At 48.8% G+C, this 21,955-nt stretch overlaps 1 protein-coding gene across 3 annotated transcripts in view; it reads right to left on the bottom strand.

The window, feature by feature from the left end:
* The window catches only part of CDK13 (cyclin dependent kinase 13), an 807,643-nt gene that overhangs the window by 328,099 nt on the left and 457,589 nt on the right, over positions 1-21,955 (bottom strand). For all 3 annotated transcript variants that reach the window (XM_085607435.1, XM_085607434.1, XM_085607433.1), the window contains exon 8: positions 10,727-10,916. In XM_085607435.1, the coding sequence (XP_085463561.1) occupies positions 10,727-10,916 (190 nt within the window). The remainder of the gene's footprint in view (positions 1-10,726; positions 10,917-21,955) is intronic.

Genomic DNA, 21,955 nt, shown 5'->3' on the forward strand with positions numbered 1-21,955 from the left:
ATCAATATGACATACCTACAGGTCACTTCCTTACATGTAATACTCTTCAGAGGGTGCTCTGTTCGTACTAGGGATGTGGAGAATCAACATGCAGTTCTTGAGTATCTACATCTCACGGGACAGGGTAGGCCTATAATCCAATCATTGGCTAGAGGCCTTGGTGAGCACACCAGAGTGCCCTCTTCTGACCTGAAGGCTAAGTGGGAAGCAGATTCAGCAGAGCCCCATCAGAGAAGGAATGGCCCCAAATTTTAGCATACCCTGCTAAGGTGACCAGAAGACCAAGTTACTTACCTTCTGTAACAAGACTGTTGAGACGCTGCAATGAGGGATTGACCCTGGACCTGCACTGTTGGAGCTACAACAGAAATCTCAATATTAGTTTTTAAAGCAGACTATACGAACCAAATGTGATGTACTTATGATTTAAGCAGCCTTGAGAAAGCTCTGGTCCAACTGACCATTGAGGGTGAAAACCCTCCAAACCTATCTATATGTATACTATATGTATAATGTATACTGGGAAGTAGCATCCGGGACTGGGATCCCTGGACCTTGTAAAACTGCGATTGACTTAGCTTCTGTAATGCCTTATCTCGTGGAGACAATCTAACCGCACATTCCTTACCACAGTATAGCCCCAGATGTTAGACTGGATCTGGAAGATTTTCAAGCAGTATTCGTGTGCCGGTAGGTGGTGTCACTTGGCTCTGCGTCAGCGTATGCTGCACAGGAAATACGATGTAATTTACCTATATAGGCAACACCTCGACAAGCCGTCAGTTACTTTCGCGGCTTTCCTAGCCAAAGAGTGCACAGCCACACTGAGAACTGACCACTGGCGGGGAAAAGAAAGCCCTGAAAAGGATGTCCCTTACACCTTAACCGGTTTTCAGAGCGAGGAGAATGGGTGGGACGGTAAGCAATCTGCAGCTAGATAGTTTCTACTAGACAAGGTGTTATCGAAGTTGACTTGTTCATCTGATAGAGACTGCAGATTCTTTACCATCGAACAAATACCCAAAGAAACACCTCCCTGGAAATGAGGGGGGGGGGGCGGGGTCTGCAAACCCGATCAGTCCTGCAAAACTGCATGGGCGAAGTGCCTGTCACAAAGCATCTGACTACCAAGTAATGTTTTGTGAAAACGTGCAGTGATCCCACCTCGCTGACTGATAGATATCCTGGAGAGGAACACTGCGTGCAGCTTTGGCTCTGGTAGAGTGAGCCCACAAGCACTCATTGGGATATTTCTTGGCCAATACATAGCAGATCTTAATAAACAGGACATTCCATCGCAAGATTGTCCGTTTCTGCATAGCCTTCCCTTTTTTGGTTCCAACATAGCATATTAAGAGTTGATCATCCACGGGAACTCTTTTGTGAGATCAAAGTAGAACACCAACATATTGGTCAATTGAAAATTATTAGACCATACATTAATAATAGTAATGCTAAACCAAAAGCACCATTATTCAATATAAAATACTCAATTTTATGAATACAAAATATTAAAATGGAGGCTCAAATTTTGTAAATCTTATCAAAGAAATCTACAATAGTTGACAAAACAATATAATACAATATAGACAAAATTAATAAGAGACAGTGTTACAGTGAAGTTGATGTAACTGTGGAAACTTTGATATTGCTTTCACACAGTGAAGCCGGAATCAACACGAGAATGGATATAATACACTATACATCAAACTATACAAAAACAATACATACAACTATACATAAAACAAGCCAAATAGAATTATAAAGCACAAGATAAACAGTTAATTGATAAGATAATACATTGCTGGTTCTTCAAAAAATCGTTGCACGTATCGGCGAACATGGCACCTTCATCAGGAAACCCATATTGAAGGAAACAACCGGAACCAAACTAAATAAGGTATCATTACGTTTATATGTACTTCGGAAGGCCACTTAGGGGCATCAAGGAATTCAGAAGGAATAGATTCTTGTAAAGTGATGATAAATCGATAGGTATGATGTAAATGAATCCTATGTGAAGTAGAGGATTTTGACGCCGAATAAAACAATGTCTTTAAACGTTAGCGGAGGCTATTCAAATAATGTAATGCTCGAAAGGAGAAAATCCTAGGATAAAGGCACAACCTCGATTCTTAATCCTAAGAGACATGAAGTCTTCAATAAGGCGTCTTCATGGGAGAATGGCTCGCAGACTCTACTCCCGTTATGGTCTACAAAGGATATTGCGTAGACTGAGTCTTGCGAAATATCCTTAGTCATCATACCGATCGATTTATCGCCATTTCACAAGAATCTATTCCTTCTGAATTCCTTGATGGCGGTCCCCCCAAGTGGCCTTCTTCCGAAGTACATATAAACTTAAAGATACCAGACTTAGTTTGGTTCCAGTTGTTCTCTTCAATGTGGGTTTCCTGACTAAGGCGCCATGTTCGCCATAACGCGCATCGATTTTCTCTAGCCCGAATTCACTGCTCAGGAGGATAGGCATGGAACTGCACTGTGTCCAGAACAGCTCAGATGAAAGGGCATCTGAGAGGGAGTCAGGTGTGACTTCCGTAAGTTTAAAGTTGACCCCAGCGAGAGCAGGAGGGCCAACGTAGTCTGGAGGTGGGAGACAACAGCCTGAGGTGAACCCGCCTTCAACAGCCAGTCGTCGAGATAGGGGAAGACTGGAACCCCTGATCTGCACAGATGAGCTGCAACCACCGCCATCACTTTTGTGAACACCCGAGTGGCACTGGTAAGGCAAAAGGGAAGAACGGTGAACTGAAAATGCTCGTGGCCTATTATGAACCGTAGGTAGCGTCTGTGGGCTGGCAGGACGGGATTATGGAAATAGGCGTCCTGCAAGTCCAATGCCACCATTCAATCTCCAAGGTCGAAGGCAGACAGGACCTGAGCCAACATGAGCATTTTGAACTACTCCTTTCAGAGGAAGCAGTGAGGACCCGGAGGTCTAGAATGGGACCTTTGTCCTTTTTGGGCACCAGAAAGTAGTAGGAATAGCAACCATGACCTACTTCTGGTGCAGGGACCCTTTTGATAGCTCCCTTTGCCCAGAGAGCTGAGACTTCCTGGAGCAGAAAGTGCCAAATGATCCTCCAACATGCGATCGAAAGATGGTGGCATGGAGGGAGGGGCAGTCTCGAAGTGGAGGGAGTAGCCCCTTCGGACTATTTGCAAAATCCACATGTCAGACATGATGGATTGCCAGTGGGGGAGGTGATGGCGAATCCTGCCACTCACTGGCTGTTGATAGCCCTGAAGGGTCAGACTAGAAGAGTTTGGAGGCTACTGCGGGGGTGGGAGGGAGGGTGGACTGGCCTGCCTGCTGGCTCCCAGTCCCGCAAGGTCACTGGGTCCCACGTCCGCAGCCAAGAAGAAGCTGGGCAGCTTGAGTGGACCAGTGGCTAGACTGGGCCGGATGTGGTGGGGTGCACCTTCCGTACCCACGAAAGGGGCGAAAAGCACACTGGGGTGGAAGGGAAGCGAGGTCTAAGGATCTGGCCGTAGCACGAGAATCCTTAAAAGTGCTCGAGCGCAGAGTTTGCTTTGTCGCCAAAAAGGCGACAGTCATCGAAGGGCATGTCCAGCACAGTTGACTGGACATCCCCTGAAAAACCAGACGTACTCAAACAGGTGTAGCGCCTAAGGGCTACAGACGTAGCATTCTTTCTGTCAGTGAGTCGGTGGTATCCAGTCCACATCAAATCAGTAATTTAGCTGCGTCTCTCTCATCTGTCACTGCTTGGGAGAGAACGGCCCAGGCAGCACTTACGCGACCGTATCCCACATAGTATGGGAGTATCGCCCAAGAGGCACGCGGTATTCACAGACCTCAGTGCTAAGCTGAAGGAAGAGAACATGAGCTTACCAAGAAGATCCAGCTTCTTGGATTCCCTGCCTGGGGGAGCAGAAGGGAATGTGCTTTTGGAAGAAGAGGCTTGAACCACCAAGCTCTCGGGGTTAGGGTGTTGCGTGAGGAAAACTGAGTCGCACTGAGCAGGGAGGTGGCGGCAGGCAATCGTCCTTTCCACAGTTGTCCCTGTGCTGGGCTTGGACCAGTGCCCAAAAGGACATCAATGAGGGCTTTGTTGAAGGGCAGTAGGGGTTCAGAGGAGATTGCCACAGACTGAAGCACCTCTGTGAGGAGATTAGTCCTAACTGCCACTGAAGGGAGCTCCAGGCCCAAGGCCTCGGCTGCCCTTTGCACAACCACCACTTAGGACGCTCCCTCCTCTGTAGCCACGTTAGGGGGGAGAAAGCATGCAAAGGTCTGGAGAAGTGTCCAGATCACTGGTGTCACCCAGGTCCTATCTCCAGTTCGGCTCTTCAAGCTTGTCTGCCAAAGGGTCCAGTGCCGCCCTCCCAATCCTCACCACCACCTTCTGGGCAATAGGGAACACCAGGGATGAACAGGGGAACAAAAGTACCCTCCGGCATCGGGTTTGACGTCGGTCTGGCTCCCGGGCTATATCAGGTATGAGGTTGAGGACGGCATCAGCCAGGGGCACGGCCAGCCCCAGGGGCATCAGCGCCAGGGAAGGTCGGGTAAGATCGACCGGCATTAATCCGGATTTAGGCCTGGATCCACAGAGGCCCTCCAGGACCTGAGCTGCCAGCATCGAAGGCCCAGGACCCCCGACTGGCTTTGCAGGACCCGAAGGCACACCGGTGGAGTTAGGCTGCCCAAAGATATGGACGAGTGCTTGGTAAAATGTACGAAGTTGGGCAGGGGACGCCCCGGCTCCCGGAAACGGGGGGAGGCGCAGAGTCGCAGGCACCGGAGAAGGAGCCTTAGAGCAACGACTGTCCGGACCCCACATCGCGTAAGCCGACCGTCGGGGAGAAGGCGAAGAGCGCTGGTGCTTCTTTGTCTTCTTGTGCTTCGACTTAACGGAGGACTTCGAAGACTTTGAATGGGACAAGGTGTGGGGGCTCTGCAAGCGATCGAGACCTCCCTCTGGAACAAGAGCGGAAGGGACACGGAGCTGACCGCCGGGCTTCCAAGAGCTTTCGGAACCACTCCCGCAAAGACTTTGGATTCATGGCCCAGCAGACTGAGCACGAATTTGGGTCCTTGCCGCGCTCCAGACACCAAATGCACATGAGGTGCAGGTCAGTCACCGACATCAGCCTGTGACAGGCCTCGCAGGGTTTCAAGCCGGTCCTACAATGGGACATCCCTCGCACAACAGCAGCCGAAGACACGAAAAGAACAACAAAACGTCAAAAAATGTTTAGTCAAAAAGTGACTAAAGAAGCAGCTCTCTCCTGATCTGCGCTAGGCTGGAGCGGAGGAAACAAGAACTGACATCAGCGCACAGGGGGCGGCGTCTAAATAGGCACTGCGATGTTGTCCTGGCGAACACGACGCCAGACGTGGAGTAGACAGACGCCACCTACCGACACGCAGGGGTACTGCTAAGAAAAAATTCTCCAGAGCCAGTCTGCCTGGGGGTAATTCCGAGGTAAGGAATCTATACCTGTCTCTTTCAGCTCATAACTCACAATTAAAATAACACTTATGTTGGAACATCTGAATCTGATAAAGTGCATAGAGCCAATTGATAGAATTTTTAAATGAAAGAAATTACCATGAAAGATGGGGGACTGGTCACCTGCAGGGAGTTGGGCATAGGCCCTAGCTGCAGGCCATGCACCGAAGTTGACTGGGAACCTGTGGTGTTTGGGCACAGCTGTGGCCAGGCCCAGCAGCCAACCCAGTGAAGCGCACAGCTAAAGAGGCGTGGGGTAGGCCTAGCTAAGATGGTAATTGTTAGAAATGGGGGTCTCTAGGTGGCAGGTTGTTACCCTGTCCAAGTAGGGACCATTCTTCAAAGTCAGGATAAGGGGGACACTACAAAAATAACCCCTACTGAAATAACCCCTGCTCACCCCCTTGGTAGATTGGCACGAGCAGTCAGGCTTATCTTAGAGGCAGTGTGTAAAGCATTTGCACAAAACCAACAACAATACAGTGAAAACACTACAAAAGAACACCACACCAGTTTTAGAAAAATGACCAATATTTTATCTGTGCAATCAAGATCAAAACGATGAATGTCCAACAAACAATGATAAGAATTTGTACTCTGCAAGAATAACCTTAAACATGCAGATCCTTGAAGGCGGTAGCTCCGTCGGTCAACCGCTTCAGTGCGAACCGGCGTCTGTGTGAGAAGACTTGTAACCAGTTCCTCTTTGTTCCGGTCGGCCGCGGCGGTGTGCTCCGGCAGTGGTGGTCAAGGCTGTGGTGTGAAGCGGAGCAGTGCGGAGTGAGGTGCAAGCAGCCGCTGTTGTGGGTGAGAACAGGCTGGCGGTCACGGTGCAAGCTTTGGCGGCTGTTGCAGATTGGCAGTCGATGGGGCTGGCATCGGTGGGTTGCGGCTGCAGTGTGGGACGGGGCGGTGCTGCGTGTACCTTACGAGCAGTGCTCCCAGACCACGGTGCAGACCATGGCGACTAGGTCAGCTGGCAACAGCGTTGGTGAAACCAGGGTGGCTGAGTGAAGCGAGGCGGAGTGGAGTGCCCATAGGTCGCAGTGCAAGCAGCGGCTTCAGTCGTCATCGGTTAGACCAGGGTTGCGGTGCGAAGAGCGGCAGTGCACTCTGCGGTGCCTTCAGGCCACAGAACCGCTGGCGATCTTGTTGGCGGCGTCCAGTTGCAGTTTACCTCTGTGGAAACGGAGACAAACGGTCCCAGAGGAAAGTGAAATCTTTGCTGTCCCTGAGACTTCGTGAACAAGGGGCAAGCTCTATTGCAAGCCCTTGGAGATACTCAGCCACAAGTGAAGAAAGTCCAGTCCTTTCACTGCCCAAGGCAGAAGCAGCCACTGCAGGTCAATCCAGCAAAGCAAGCAACAAAACATCAAAGGGGTAGCCTCTTGGCAGCTCCTCCTACTCTTCTCCTTTGCAGGATCCTTGATCCCAGTGAGTTCTCTGAAGTCTTTGATCTCCCTGAGACTTCCAACAAGAGGCAAGCTCTACTTCAAGCCCTTGGAGAAAACTAACAGCAGGATAATGAAAGTACAATCCAGTCCTTCCCCACCAAGACAGACGCAGCAGGTCAACACAGCAGAGCATGCAGCAAAGTGGCAGTTCCCCCCCGACAGCTTTTCCAGCTCTTTTTCCTGGCACATTCCTTAGTTCAGCAGTAATCTAAAGTTCTGGGGTCTGGACCCCAATATTTATACTCCGTTTCTCTTTGTTCCTTTGGTCAGTGTGTGTTTGCTCAGCCCAAACCAGATCTGTTCTCCCTGGTCCAGCTTCCCGGCAGGAGGTGGAGACAGCATTGTCCAAGGCAGACCAGGCCCATTCAGGTGCAAGTGAAATCTCCTCCCACTACTCTGAATGCAGCCCATGTCTATTCAGCCCAGCCCTGACTCATCCAGGAAAGGCAGGAAACATCTCGACCCCACCCAGTGGCTGTCTGAAAAAGAATGCACATCCCAAGCCCCTGTCACCCCAAAGCCAGACAGTCAATCCACAATCCAGCAGAGGCATACAGGATGGCTAAGCATGAAAATACCTACTTTCCAACAGTGGTATTTTCAAACACAGAACATAAAAATAATCTTTACTAAAATACTCATTTCTACAGTTGGAGTTTAGGCATACTAAACTCCATTTATCTATCTGGTCCCAATGGGAAGATATACTTGTAAGAGGTTACAAAGTACCTCCCATTCTACCCTATGGGACAGAAAGACTTTCAATATAGAAAACCAAAATACACTGTATTTCACTATCAGGACAGGTCACACACCAGTACATGTCCTACCTTTCACATACACAGCACCCTGCCCACAAGCGTACATTGGGCCTACCTTAGGCGTGACTCATATAATAAAAGGGAAGGTTAGGGTCTGGAAAGTGGGTGTACTTGTCAGGTCAACATGGCAGTCACAACTGCAAGTACACACTGCAGTGGCAGGTCTGAGAACCCTTTATAAGGCTGCTTGTGTGGGTGGCACAATCAGTGCTGCAGGACCACTAGCCGCATTTGATTTACAGGCCCTGGGCACACACAGTGCACTATACTAGGGACGTAGTAGTAAATCAAATTAGCCAAACACTAATACATGTATTTAATTTACAAGGAGACTATATGCACTTTAGTACTGAATAGCAGTGGTAAAGAGCCCAGAGTCCTAAAACCAATAAAAACGGTCAAACACAGGAGGCAAAAAAGCAAAAAGTCTGTGGGTAAACCTGCTGAAAAAGTCAAGTTTAACAGTAATAAAACATTACTTTACAATTCTTTTTAAACCAAGAAATTCACTGGAAAAAAATAAAGGTTAAATTGACTTTATAGCTAGGTATGGTTGTAATATCTTAATTTACATTTAAGAAACCCGAGAAATTCACTGAAAAATCCAAAAGTTAAAATGATGCTATATTTCGGTAAACTCATTTAAAGTATTATACTTTGAATTAAAAAAAGAAAACCTTGAAATTCACCAGAGAGCGAGTGAATAAAATTAGCACCCTCGCCACGCACTGCTTATTACTTCGCATATTACATCACTAATAATATGTTCTATGATATCACTGATAACATCAATGTGAAAACTAAAACGACATCACTGATGACAACACTGTGTGTGGTGGGGGCATGACTTATAGCAATTGGGCTGGGAGGATTCAAATGCTGCCTGTGGCTGAAGTACGGACAAACTGTCAAGGGTGGAAGTTAGGGGTGTGGGTCCTAGTTGTGGAGGGTGCTGGGAAAGTGGTATTGAGGAAACTAGGCCAGGATTTGGAAAATGACCCAAAAAAACACGTAAAACAAGTAGCAAAATGTGGAACTTATGTTGCAAAAATTAGACCAAGTTTTGCATCAGCCTAAACCCAGTGACAGTTGCTGTGCAATATGAACGATCTTGGACAAGATTAAAAAGGGGGTGATGTTTAACTATGTCAAGAAGCATCTGATGTTTCCCAGACTTGCTTCTACTGCAGGCGACATCCCTGTTAATGTGCTTATTAAGAAAATTAGGGGATTCGTTGGGGAATTTAAATAACTGTATTTTACATCATGTTAAAGGACTTGAGAAACAATTAAGAAGCAACTCATATGTGACAAGTAACATCAGAATGAATGGCTAGGATTGCCTCCAGCATTTCCTCAGGAAAATATGTCCAACTGAAGCATATTTTCTTGACAATCACAATACTAGTGGTAAAAGTTCTGCTGGAGAAGTATGCTCTGCAAGAACACTTTACTGTAAAGGGTAGGTAGCAGGATAGAATTTGAAGTTGGAGAAGGGTGAAGCAAGTAGCAAGGCAGAATTGATTTGCTAATCATGGCTACAGGCATTATATAGAAATATCTATATAAAAGACACACACGTCTATGCCCTCAAAAAGCTCAGAGAGCTTACCCAGGTGAATATCACTCCCACATTTGGATGAAAATTTAAGTAGCACTGGAAAGGAATCATCAAGGAAGCTGCAAATAAATGTAAAGCAATTAATAGTCAAGGAGGTGTAAAGCTGTGATGCAAAGAAATCCTTTGAAATTAATCAAGGTTACGTGTCTGGTCAGGATAAGATCAGGTTTCCAGGATGCAAATCAGTCACAAAAGGAAACCATTGCGAATCTGGAACGACTGGTGGCCTTGTAAAGGGGACTCTAGGAAGTTATCCAAGAGGAGGCAATCAGACAGTATGGTATAAAGGGAACCCACAGATATTAACTAAGGCAGTGGCAAAACAGTGGACAGAAACAAATGTGGATCTCACAAAATGTATAAATATCTCCCCCAGCTAAGAAAAAGAAAAAGTACATTATGCCCAGCACATCTGGGATGCGTCCTCTGGGTACAAAAAAGTGAAGGGACTGCAGATATATTTCCATAATTACAGGAGCGTCCCAAATCAAAAGAAACCTATCCACAGAAACAACTAGAAACACTTTCAAAACGTGCTCACAAGGTAATTACAATTTGAAGAATGACAGGGCCTTGACAACAAGAGAGGGGACTAGGAATTGAATGCAGATGAAGCCACTAAAGACTTAAGGAATGATCAGACTCCCAGCGAGGGTTAGAAAACACATAGGAGTGTGTAGTCCCTCTACTACTTTTAAGGCATCGCATGGGTATTTGTGCATTCAATTTAATTTTACAATACAAATGTCCTCTTTTAATTAAAACGTATCCCAAATTAGCAACCAAATTATTTGCCTCACTTGCACAAATAAAAGTCCCTCATATATGAGTCACAACTATGCCTAGCAGTTCATAGGTTATTTAACTGAGGTTTCAAATTTGCCTTTTAAGTTAGTTATCTTTATGTTATGTCAGATAAGTGATTCTAAGCGTTTAAGATCTTACTATGTATTAACTTGTTAAATTCGTCAAGACAAAAAACAGCCTCGCAAATCAAATCAGCAGTCCCAATCGAGATGTTTTCTGTACTGCTTGGACTGTCACATGTTTTCTGTACTTCTTGGACTGTCACAGTTGTCTATCAGCTGGTTGCGCTTGGAAAATCAGATATGTGACTGCTGATAGGATGCGAAGAACATGGAGGCAGGGAAAGGTTCAGACAACCTTTAGTCACCAAGACAAGCATATTTAGCCCCAGATTCATATCAATTAATAACATGTGATTATTGAGTATGTGATAACAAAACATTGTATATGAGATGACCAGAATAATCGTTTTGAGCATTTAACACAAGTAATTTTCTGTGATGCTAAAATATATAAATCTACCTGTTGTTCAGTAGAATATTCGAACACTTAATATCTCTGTGCAAAAAATTCTTCTTATGGCAATAGTCCAAGCCCTCCATCAGCTGCCTCATGAATGACCTGATGTGATTTTCATCAAAATGAACTAATCCAGATTCCAAAAGGCCCATGAGGTCATGATCCATATATTCGAACACCAAGTAAAACGCACCTTTAAAAAGAAGATGACATTTTATATGATCTGCTAAAAGAAAATAGGATAAGCTACAAGCGTTTACAGTTTCTGTGCAATCAACACCGAGCATAAAAAGATGAGCAATAAAAATCAAATACATTTCCAAATCGCCATGAAAGGTATACATAATCCAGTAAAGTTTTCAGGAACCATTTACACAATAAGTAAAACGGGCACTTTCACATGCCTAAATTAAAAAAAATCTGAAATTTGCAGGGACAACTAGTACATTAGAATTGATGTGTTCAAAAGCAACAAGGCTCTCTTTAAAAGGGAGCGCACAAAGACAAACGATTTGGCTGGAGGGGTGGGAAAGAAGGACTACTTCAGAATAAACAACAAATGAGGACAATTATGATTCTGTGTACGTCTAATCCAATGAGCAAACTTCTTAGAATCGCGACAGTCTTGTATACACAGAAGTAAGCCAAAATGCAGCTACATTTTGTTTTTGGGGAGAAAAATAGGGAAAAGAGCCTTGTTTCCCCCTGCAAATGGTAGCAACAAATGGTTTGTGGTGCTGAAATCATCATCTTCCCAGCTTTCAGGGACAAGGAGACTTGTCAGAAAACCACAATTTTTTTTACACAGTTTTGGCATTTTACTGGGACATAGCATATTTTTGCTACTTTTTGAGCTTTCAACCTCCTTCCAGTTAGTGGTAGAAATGGGTGTGAAAGCAATAAAGGATCCCGGAAAGCTATACATTTCAGGAAAGTAGACAAAGTTCTGAATTCAGCATGGGGTCATGTGTGTAGACCTTTCAAGTTTTTTTTTAATAGAAACGGACAGTTGAAAATCAGAAAAATTTTAAAGGAGTTGCATAAAACAGGCATTTGTGCAAACATTTTCACCTGGAAATTCTTCTAAGTATGACAGATGTTTGGAGACAATATACCTTGACATCAGCTGGACCCTTCTGGATGTGGGGATATATAGGATGTGTGGGTTCACCAAAAACCAGAGGAACCCAGAGCCAATAACTGAGCAACGTCTTGCAGTGGTTTTTCACTGTATACTGGGTATACAGCAATTAATTTGGTAAAATATAAAGGGTGAATCATAGGTATCAAAGACAACTATGTATTTCCGAAATGGGAACAAAATATAGAGTTTAGAAATAGTAGCTATTTGCACATCTCCCAAATTGTGGTTACCCATACTAGCCTGTGAATGGTAGGACATTTTTCAAAGGGACTTTTTTTACACATTGTCTTACATTAGGAGAGCAGAAATGCATAGAAAGTCAATAGGTAATAACAGTTAATCTACAATTCTGAGTTCCCCTAAGTTTCCTGATAAAAACGGTACCTCACTTGTGTGGGTAGGCCTAGTGGCAGCGACAGGAAACGGCCCAAAACGCAACGTAGACACCACATTTTTACAGTGGAAACTGACCCTCTTTTTTGCAAAGTGCCTAGCTGTAGATTTTGAACGCTTGCTCAGCCAGCACCTAGAGAAACCTAGCAAACCTATACATTATTGAAAACTAGACAACCAGGGGAATCTAGGAGGGGGTGACTTGTGTTGCTCTCACCAGGTTCTGTTACCCAGAATCCCATTCAAACATCAAACTTTGTAAAAAAAAAAAAAAAAAAAAAGAAAATCCTCACATTCCTCTGATGGAAGGTTCTAGAATCCGTGTGGATCCACAAAAATCCACCCATCCTGCATCCCCCAAAGTCTTCCGTTAAATATGGTACCTCACTTGTGTGGGTAGGCATAGTGCCCGAGACAGGAAACTGCCCAAAACAACGTGGACACCACATTTTTACAGTGAAAACTGACCCTTTTTTGGCAAAGTGCCTAGCTGTAGATTTTGAACCTTCGCTCTGTCAGCACCAAAGGAAACCTAGCAAACCTATACATTTTTGAAAACTAGACACCCAGGGGAATCCAGGAGGTGGTGAATTGTGTGGCTCTCACCAGGTTCTGTTACACAGAACCCCTGCAAACCTCACATTTAGTATGACTTTTGGTTGACATTTAGGGTTGGTCCGCAGAACCACTTTGTTTTGGTGCATTTGTAAGACTGGTTCTTGTTTGGTTAGTGCCTGAAGCTCACCCACTCTACTCAGAGATGTGATCGCTATGAGGAAAGCTACCTTCCAATTAAGATTTATGCAATGGTTCAAACGGTGGACCCATTAGACTGGTGAGGACAATGTTGAGATTCCACACTGGAGCAGGTGGCAGTCTTGGAGGAATGATTCTTTTAAGTCCCTCCATAAATGCTTTGATGACAGGTAGTCTAAAAAGAGACAGATGTTGTCTGTTCTGTAGGTATGCAGCAAGATGTAAGCGTATGGAAGAGTACACTAAATTGGAACGCTGCAGATGTAGTAAATAGCAAATGATGTTTTAAATTGAAGCGTCCAGTGAATCTATTTGATTGTTATTGCAGTATATCACAAATCGCTTCCACTTTGCTGCATAGCATGCTCTTGCGGTAGGACATCTAGCCTCTTTGATAATGTTTACACAGTCTGGTGGAAGATTAAGGTAGCCAAACTCTAAGATTTCAGGTGTCATATTGCAAGGTTGAGATGTCTGAGATCTGGATGTCTTATTTCACCATGGCTCTGAGTGAGCATACTGAGCATTAGGTGTAGCTTTTGGTGAGGAACTACTGAGAGCCCCAACAAGGTTATCGAGCCTATGTGGGAGCAACTAGGATTAATGTCAGGGACGCTGGTCTGAGCTTCCGAACCACTAATGGAGCGGGAGAGGTCGAAAAGCGTAGGCAAATATCCCTGACCAATTAATCCATAGTGCATTGCCCTTGGACAATGGGTGTGGATGTCTGGATGCAAAGTTTGGGCATTTTGCATTTAGGTTTGTGGCTAGCCCCACATTTGAAAGAATGGGAGAAGTTGAAGGTGGAGTTCCCATTCATGGATTTGTTGTCTTTGACGATTGAGCAGATCAAAATTGATCCCACAACCTTTAGTCTGGTCAAGGACGCGGCCTGCCTTGGCTGAGGATCTGGGAGGAGCCTTGGAGAGCTTCACTAGTTGGATCTCGCAGGCGGTTGAGCACCTATCTCCTGTATCACTCCCAGTCAAAACCGTGGTTCTCCAGTGAGCTTAGAGCACTGAAACATCATTGTAAAAAAACTAGAGCGCCGCTGGAGATTGACTTACTGCCCATTAGCCATGTCAGTATTAAGGAAAGCTCAGAAATCATACTATGCGTCCATATCAAATGCTGAGAGCCTTTATTATGCCGAGCGCATTGCTCTCTCCGAAAACAATGCCAAGGAAATGTTTTCCATTGTACAGAGCTTTTTGGCACCTAGTGCAGAGACCATCACTCTTCCTACCTCGGTCGCCTGGTGTGAGGCACTTTCTAGTTTCTTCATTGATAAGATTCAGGCTCTCCAGGCGAACTTTAATATTGGCACCAACACGATGGCAGGGTTTTCCTTATCCTAAAGGGCCAACAGCTACCTCCTCTTTATCCACATCTCTGGCGGTCGTCTCCCCTATTACTCTGCAAGATTCACTGACGATTCTTAAATCCTTGAAATCAGTCTCCCTGTCTGAGCCATGCCTGGCCAGGTTGTTGGCTTCAGCCGCAGAGATTGTTAACCCGGGGCTTAATAGTCTTGTCAACATGTCCATACAGACCGCTGCAGTTCCTTTAGTTTGGAAGCAGGCCAAACTTTTGCCCCTGTTGAAAAAACCCTTTTTGGATCCATCTATACCAGCTAACTTCCGCCCTATTTCTCTCCTTCCTGCCGAGGCGAAAGTCTTTGAGAAAGCTGTTAATAAACAGCTCACCAACTATGTTGAAGCCCAATCAGGCTTCAGAGCCTCATATAGCACAGAGACGGTCCTTGTTGAAATTTCTGAAGCTATTTAACAAGTTACTTACCTTCGGTAATGATGTATCTGTAAGAAACATTAGTTAGTTAGATTCCTCACCTTAGAATATCCTCAGGCGTCAGACTGGATCCGGAAAGTCAGCTATACCCCTGCGCGTCGCTAGGCGTCTACTGCGGCTCCGTGTCAGTCGTCGGCGTCGTGCGCCGGGATGACGTCGGAGTACTTAGGACGCCGCCCTCGCGTGCGCGACGTCAGTTCTTGTACATAGATTTCCGCAATAGGAACACAGAGCCATGCAAGAGACCGACACTGGTGCCAAAAAATTCTAGGGCCCTGAAAGGGATAACCTAAACCCTAGATATTGGGTCGCAGAACGGGGAGGATGGGTGGGTCGGTGAGGAATCTAACTGTTTCTTACAGATACATCGTTATCGAAGGTAAGTAACTTGTTCATCTGAAAGAAACACGTTAGATTCCTCACCTTAGAATAGATACCCCAACAATACCATCCCCGGTGGTGGGTCTGCGAACCAAGATCACACCAGAAAGTCCTGGAAAACAGAACGGACAAAGAAGCCGTCTCTCCGGACTTGGCTGTCCAGGCAATAATGCTTAGCAAATGTGTGCAGCGATGCCCACGTTGCCGCCTGACAGATGTCTTGCAAGGGGACTCCCCGTCCCAGTGGCCCGAGTAGAATGGGCTCTCAGCCCTACAGGAGGTTCCTTTTTAGCTAAGGAGTAACATGCCTTGATGCACAAAACGACCCACCGAGAGATGGTCCGTTTGTGCACCGCTCGTCCCTTCTTAGCGCCCACGTAGCCTACAAAGAGTTGGTCGTCCACCTGGAACTGCTTGGTGCGATCCAAATAGAAGGACAGCGCCTGTTTTGGGTCTTGACGGTGAAGCCGCTCTTCCTCTTTCGAGGGGTGCGGAGGCGGAAAGAAGGTGGGCAACGTGACAGACTGCCCAATGTAAAAGGCAGTCACAACCTTAGGAAGGAAAGAAGGACGAGATCTGAGAACAACTTTGTCCGGAAGGACAGAAAGGAAAGGAGGCTTAGAAGAGAGTCTTTAGCTCACTCACCCTTCTAGCAGAAGTGATGGCAACCAGGAAAGCAGTCTTAAGAGTGAGAAGACAAAGGGGACAATTATGAAGTGGCTCAAAGGGAGCGCACATCAGAAACGTCAATACCAGATTCAAATCCCACTGAGGCATTACGAAAGGGACAGGAGGAAACATGTGAGTAATGCCCTTAGAGAAGCAAGAAACAGGGGATTTGAAAAGAGAAGACTGATCGGGAAGCCGTAAGAAAGCAGAGATAGCAGAAAGATAACCTTTCAGGGTGCCCAGAGCAGAGCCCTGCTAGGCTAAAGAAAGAAGAAAGAGGAGAACCTCAGAAAGAGGGGCGGAAAGGGGATCCACAGCCTTCGCTGTGCACCATGCCACAAACTTGTTCCACCTGCAGCCGTATACAGATTTTGTGGAGGGACGCCTGGCTGCCAGAATAACATCACAGACTTCAGGAGGCATCAACTGCCGCCGCTCAATCTCCACGCATGGAGGTGGAGACTGGACAGGTTCGGGTGGAGGACGGTCCCCTGCTGCTGCGACAGAAGGTCTTCCTGAAGAGGCAGACGGATCGGGGGATCGATCAACAGACTGAGTAGCTCGGGATACCAGTACCTTCTTGCCCAATCCGGAGCCACAAGGATGACTTGGGCCGGGATGCGCCTGATCTTTTTCAGCACTCTGGGCAGAAGTAGTATAGGCGGAAAGGCGTACAACAGACCGCAACTCCACTCGCAACGAAAGGCGTCCCCGAGAGAGTGCCGCCTTGGAAACTCCAACGCGCAGAACTGCTGACATTGCGCGTGCTCTTCAGTGGCGAATAGATCTAACCAAGGCTCTCCCCACTGTCGAAAGAGGCCGTGCGCCACGTCCGAGTTTAGACGCCACTCATGATCCATCATGCACCGGCGGCTGAGTTAGTCGGCACTGGCGTTCAGAGGCCGCCAGATGTTGAACCACCAGGGTGATGCCCTGATGTTCCCGCATTGTCCAGAGGCGCAGAGCCTCCTGACAAAGGGTCCACGGCCCCACCCCGCCCTGTTTGTTGCAATACCATATGGCGGTGGGTTTGTCCGTGAACACCTGCACTACACTTCCCCAAACAGAGGGAAGAAATGCCTTCAGTGCAAGCCGGATCGCCCGCAGCTCCAATAGGTTGATATGGAGTCGGGACTACCCCGGAGACCAGAGGCCTCTGATCTCCGCCTCTCCCATGTGGCCCCCCCATCCCAGGAGGGACGCATCAGTCACTACTACGTGCTCCGGTTGGGGTAGGGAGAGGGATCTGCCACTGACCCAATCGCGGTCCGTGAGCCACCACTGCAACTGCTTTGCAGTGCCCTCCGAGATCAAGACACGGTCGGACAGGTTGCCCCGATGCTGGGCCCACTGAAACTTCAGATCCCAATGCAGTGTCCGCATCCGCCACATAGCGTGATGTACCAGCAGGATGCAGGAGGCCATCAGACCCAGAAGCCGCAGCACCAACCTGACCAAAACCCAGGATAGAGGCCGGAAGATAGGAATCAGGGCCTGAATATCCCGGACCCGCTGTCCCGGAGGATAAGCCCGGAACCGCTCCGAGTCCAGAACCGCTCAGATGAAGAGGAGCTTCTGAAAGGGACTCAGATGCGACTTCGGCACATTGATGGTGAACCCAAGCGAATGCAGAAGGTCTGCCGTAGTCTGGAGGTGGGAGACGACTGCCTGGGGCGAGCCCGCCTTCAACAACCAGTCGTCGAAATAGGGGAAGACTGGAACCCCGAATCTGCGCAGATGAGCTGCGACCACCGCCATTACTTTTGTGAACACCCGAGGGGCACTGGTGAGGCCGAAGGGGAGCACGGTAAACTGAAAGTGCTCCTGGCCCATCGTGAACCATAGGTAACGCCGGTGGGCCGGCAGGACGGGAATGTGAAAATAAGCGTCCTGCAAGTCCAACACAACCATCCAGTCTCCAGGGTCGAGGGCAGCCAGAACCTGAGCTAATGTGAGCATCTTGAACCGTTCCATGCGGAGGAAGACGTTGACGGTCCTGAGGTCCAAGATAGGGCGCAGGCCCCCTTTGCCCTTCTTGGGAACCAGAAAGTAGTGGGAATAGCAACCACGACCTACTTCTGGACCAGGTACGCGCTCGATGGCCCCCTTGGCCAAGAGGGCCGTAACTTCCTCCCGCAGAAGATTCAAGTGATCCCCCGACATACGGTGGTACTGAGGTGGCATGGCTGGAGGGGTCGTCTCGAAGGGGAGGGAGTAGCCCCTTCGGACAATTTGCAGCACCCACCTGTCCGACGTGATGGAACGCCAGTGGTGCAGGTGATTGCTAACTCTGCCTCCCACTGGCGTGGAATGGGCCTGAAAGCACGGACTAGGAGGGCTTTGAGGCGGATGCTGCCGGGGTAGATGTGGACTGACCGGCACGTTGTCCCCCAGTACCGCCTCGGCGGAATCAACGTCCGCGACCGCGTGTAGGTTGGGTCTGCAGCCGGTGGCTAGGCGGACGTGAGGGGGCGCCCCTTCCTTGGCCATGAAAGGGACGAAAAGCGGGCGTTTGCGTGCGCGGGGCCAAAAGGACCAAGGACTTGGTCGTAGCCCGGGAGTCCTTGAAGCGCACCAGCACACTATCCGCCTTTTCGCCAAAAAGGCGACTGCCATCAAAGGGCATATCCTTGAGGGTGCTCTGGACATCCCCTGAGAAAGACGTGGACCGCAGCCAGGCGTGGCGGCAAAGAGCCACCGTGGTTGACATCGCCCTACCCAGCGAGTCCGTAGTGTCTAGTCCACATCGGATAGCATGTCGCGCTGCATCCCGCCCGTCGGCAAAAGCCTGGGCGAGCCGTGTCCGGGCCTCCTCCGGACACTGGGGCAGCACGTCCTCCACCATATCCCACAGGGAGTGAGAGTAACGGTCCAAGAGGCAAGCGGTATTCAAAGACCGCAGTCCCAAACTAAGGGAAGAGAACAGCTTCTTACCGAACTGTTCAAGCCTCTTGGATTCCCGATCCGGGGGAGCGGACGGGAAGGAGGACTGGGAAGTAGAGGCCTGGATAACCAGGCTCTCGGGCGTGGGGTGTTGGGACAGAAAGCTGGGGTCGCCCGGTGCAGGGGGGTGGCGCCGGGCCACGTTCCGATCCACAGGAAGTACTGTGGAGGGCTTGGACCAAGTGCCCTTCAGAACGTCCACGAGTGCCTCATTAAACTGCAGCAGAGGCTCCGAGGAGCTTGCTGAGGGTTGGAGCACTTCAGTGAGGAGGTTAGTCCTCACGGCCACAGCAGGCAGCTCCAGCCCAAGGGCTTCGGCCGCCTCGTGCAGCACCACGGAAAATGCAGCACCCTCCTCCGAAGCCACAGTCAGAGGAGGGATGAAGCCAGTGTCGGGGAGGTGTCCAGAGCACTGGCATCCCCCCAGCTCATCTGCCCAGTCCTGTGATAAGTTGGCCTGCAAGGCCAGAGGGTCCTCAGACCCTTCCCAGTCGTCACCGTCATCCGATTCCTGGTAGAAAGGTGGAATGATTGGAGCCGGGCGAAAGATGAGATTGCCACCCATCGGCGTCGGACGAGGCGCCACTCCGACTCCGGGCCCGGACCGCGACTAAACCGGGGAAAGGCGTCGTCCGAAGGCGGCGCCGGAGGTGGTACCGGAGGCGACGCCGGCGGAGAGGTCGTGAGGTCGACCGGCGTCGCCTGGGATCCAGGCCTGGATCCCGCGGGGACCTGCGGCGTCGGGACCGGAGTCGACAACGGCGTCTGAGCCGCCGGCCCACTAGGCTCCCCAGTCGAGCCCACGGGCCCGAAGGCGCACCGGCAGGCGGAGCCAGGCCTCTCATGGCCGAGAGGGAGGCACTGATCTCCGCCGGAGTCGCGTCGGTATGGGGACAGACGCGACTCCTGCGGCTCAGACGGAGCCGTGTGGGTGGTACCACCCGAGCCCCCAGCCGAGTCGCGCGACCGGCGAGGGGAGCCCGAAGAGCGATGTCGCCTCTTGGACTTCTTACCATGCTTCAACTTACCCGAAGACTTGGAACCGGACAAGTGGTGTTGACTGCGGCTCCTCGACCTGGACCGTGAACAGCGCGGAGCTGACTGCCGGTACTCCAGGAGCTTGCGGGACCGCTCCCGCCTAGCCTTTGAAGTCAGGGCCCGGCAGTCGAGGCACGACTCAGAATCGTGGTCGGCCCCCAAGCAGAACAGGCACCGGCAATGATGGTCCGTAACCGACATCAGTCGGTGACAGGAGTCGCAGGGTTTGAACCCGGGCATCCTACCGGCACCAGAATCGAGTCGACAAGAGACCACAAGAGTCAAAAAGTTTAGTCAAAAAATGACTAAGGGGTAAGCTCTTCCCAGATCGGCAAGGTCTGGCGCGGAAAAAAGAAGAACTGACGTCAGCGCACGAGGGCGGCGTCTAAGTACTCAAACGTCATCCCGGCGCACGACTCAGACGACGGACACGGAGCCTCAAACAACACCTAGCGACGCGCAGAGGTATTGCTGACAAAACTTTCCGGATCCAACTGGACGCCTGGGGATATTCTAAGGTGAGGAATCTAACTAATGTGCTTGTTTCAGATAAGGATTGTTTGGACACTGGTGGTAAGGCGGCTCTGATTTTGTTGGACCCCTCTGGGTCTTTCGATACCGTGCCTCACTCCTTGTTACTGGCCCGCCTTACGGATATCTATCTTTGGGTCTGATTGGAACTGGCTAAAATCATTCCTTGAGGACAGGGCGGAGCAAGTTTGGATTCCCCAGTCTTAGTCGGCCCTCAAAGTGTGACTACAGGAGTGCCTCACGGCTCCACTTTGAGCCCCCTCCTCTTCAATATATATGTCACCCTACTCATTCAGGTGGCGGAGGGGTTGGGTGCCAAGATCATCGCTTATGCTGATGATACCAGCTCCTCTTCACTTGCGGAAAAAACGTTTCATCCACTTCGAGCTAGAACATGCCTTACGGCTGTCTTTCAAAGGCTCCTCTCCGCACAGCTCAAATGGAATGGGGCCAAAAAAGAAATGCTTTTATTTGGGACTTTTGCTCCCCAGTTTAGGTAATCACTCTGGCCGGCTGATTATCCTTTACCAAATTCTGTGGGCCAACCTTCCAAAATCCTCGGAATTTGGTTCGACGAAAACCTCCTGTTTTCCACACAGATAAAAAAGCTAGCCGGGTAGTGCTTTGGCACCCTTAAGTCACTTAGGAAATTCCTTCCCCTCCTTCCTAGGGTAGCCAAGGAAATGGTCACTCGTGCCTTAATCCTTTCACATATTGATTACGCAAATGCCCTATATGTTGGCCTGCAAGGGTACATGTTGGAAGAGGATGCATGTATTCCGGAATGCTGCTGCAAGGTCCCTTCTAAATATTCTGGGGAGATCTAGTATAAAGCAACATCTGCACGATCTTCACTGGCTCACTGTGGCCGTAAGCGTCAAATTTAAGACCCTTACTTTGGCTCACTCAGCCCGTCTACTTAAGGAAGCGCTTTAAGTTCTATGGTCCCACGAGACAGCTGCGCTCAGCGGCACAGCTTCTGGCCATTATTCCGCACTTTCGCCTTACGAGAATTGGTGGCAGCTCCTTGGCATATAAGGCAGCAGTGGCTTGGAATTCTCTTCCCCTGGACCTTCGTGGTATCCAGGACCCGAAGCTCTTCAGAAAACGGTTGAAAACTTAGTTTTTTATCTAACGATCCTACGATCTCCGCCCCTGTCTGGTTTCGCGCCGGGACACTCTGAGTAGCTGTGTGCATTATAAATCACATTAACTTAACATCTGCAATCTGATGGTTTACTCCTGGAAGGTGTTCTGCCAGGAGAAAAATTCTGCGATGTATGGCCCATCTCCAGATGGTATGTGCTAGTTGTAACATCCGGACAGAGTGTCCCCTTTTGTTTTTGTATGTAGTACATTGCTGTCATGTCTGTACGGATCAGGAAAGTTTTGCCTACTAGATGAACTTGAAACGGTTTGAGCACTAGAAAAATTGCTACCAGCTCTAGATGGTTTATGTGGAGCTGCTTTTGCTGCAGGCTACACATGCCCTGAATTGTATGCGTCTGGAGATGAGCTCCCCAACCAGTGAGCGATAAGTCTGCTGTTAGCACCATCTGTGGAACCGG

This window comes from Triturus cristatus, chromosome 5_2 (assembly GCF_964204655.1).
Source record: "Triturus cristatus chromosome 5_2, aTriCri1.1, whole genome shotgun sequence".
Taxonomy (NCBI): Eukaryota; Metazoa; Chordata; class Amphibia; order Caudata; family Salamandridae; genus Triturus; species Triturus cristatus.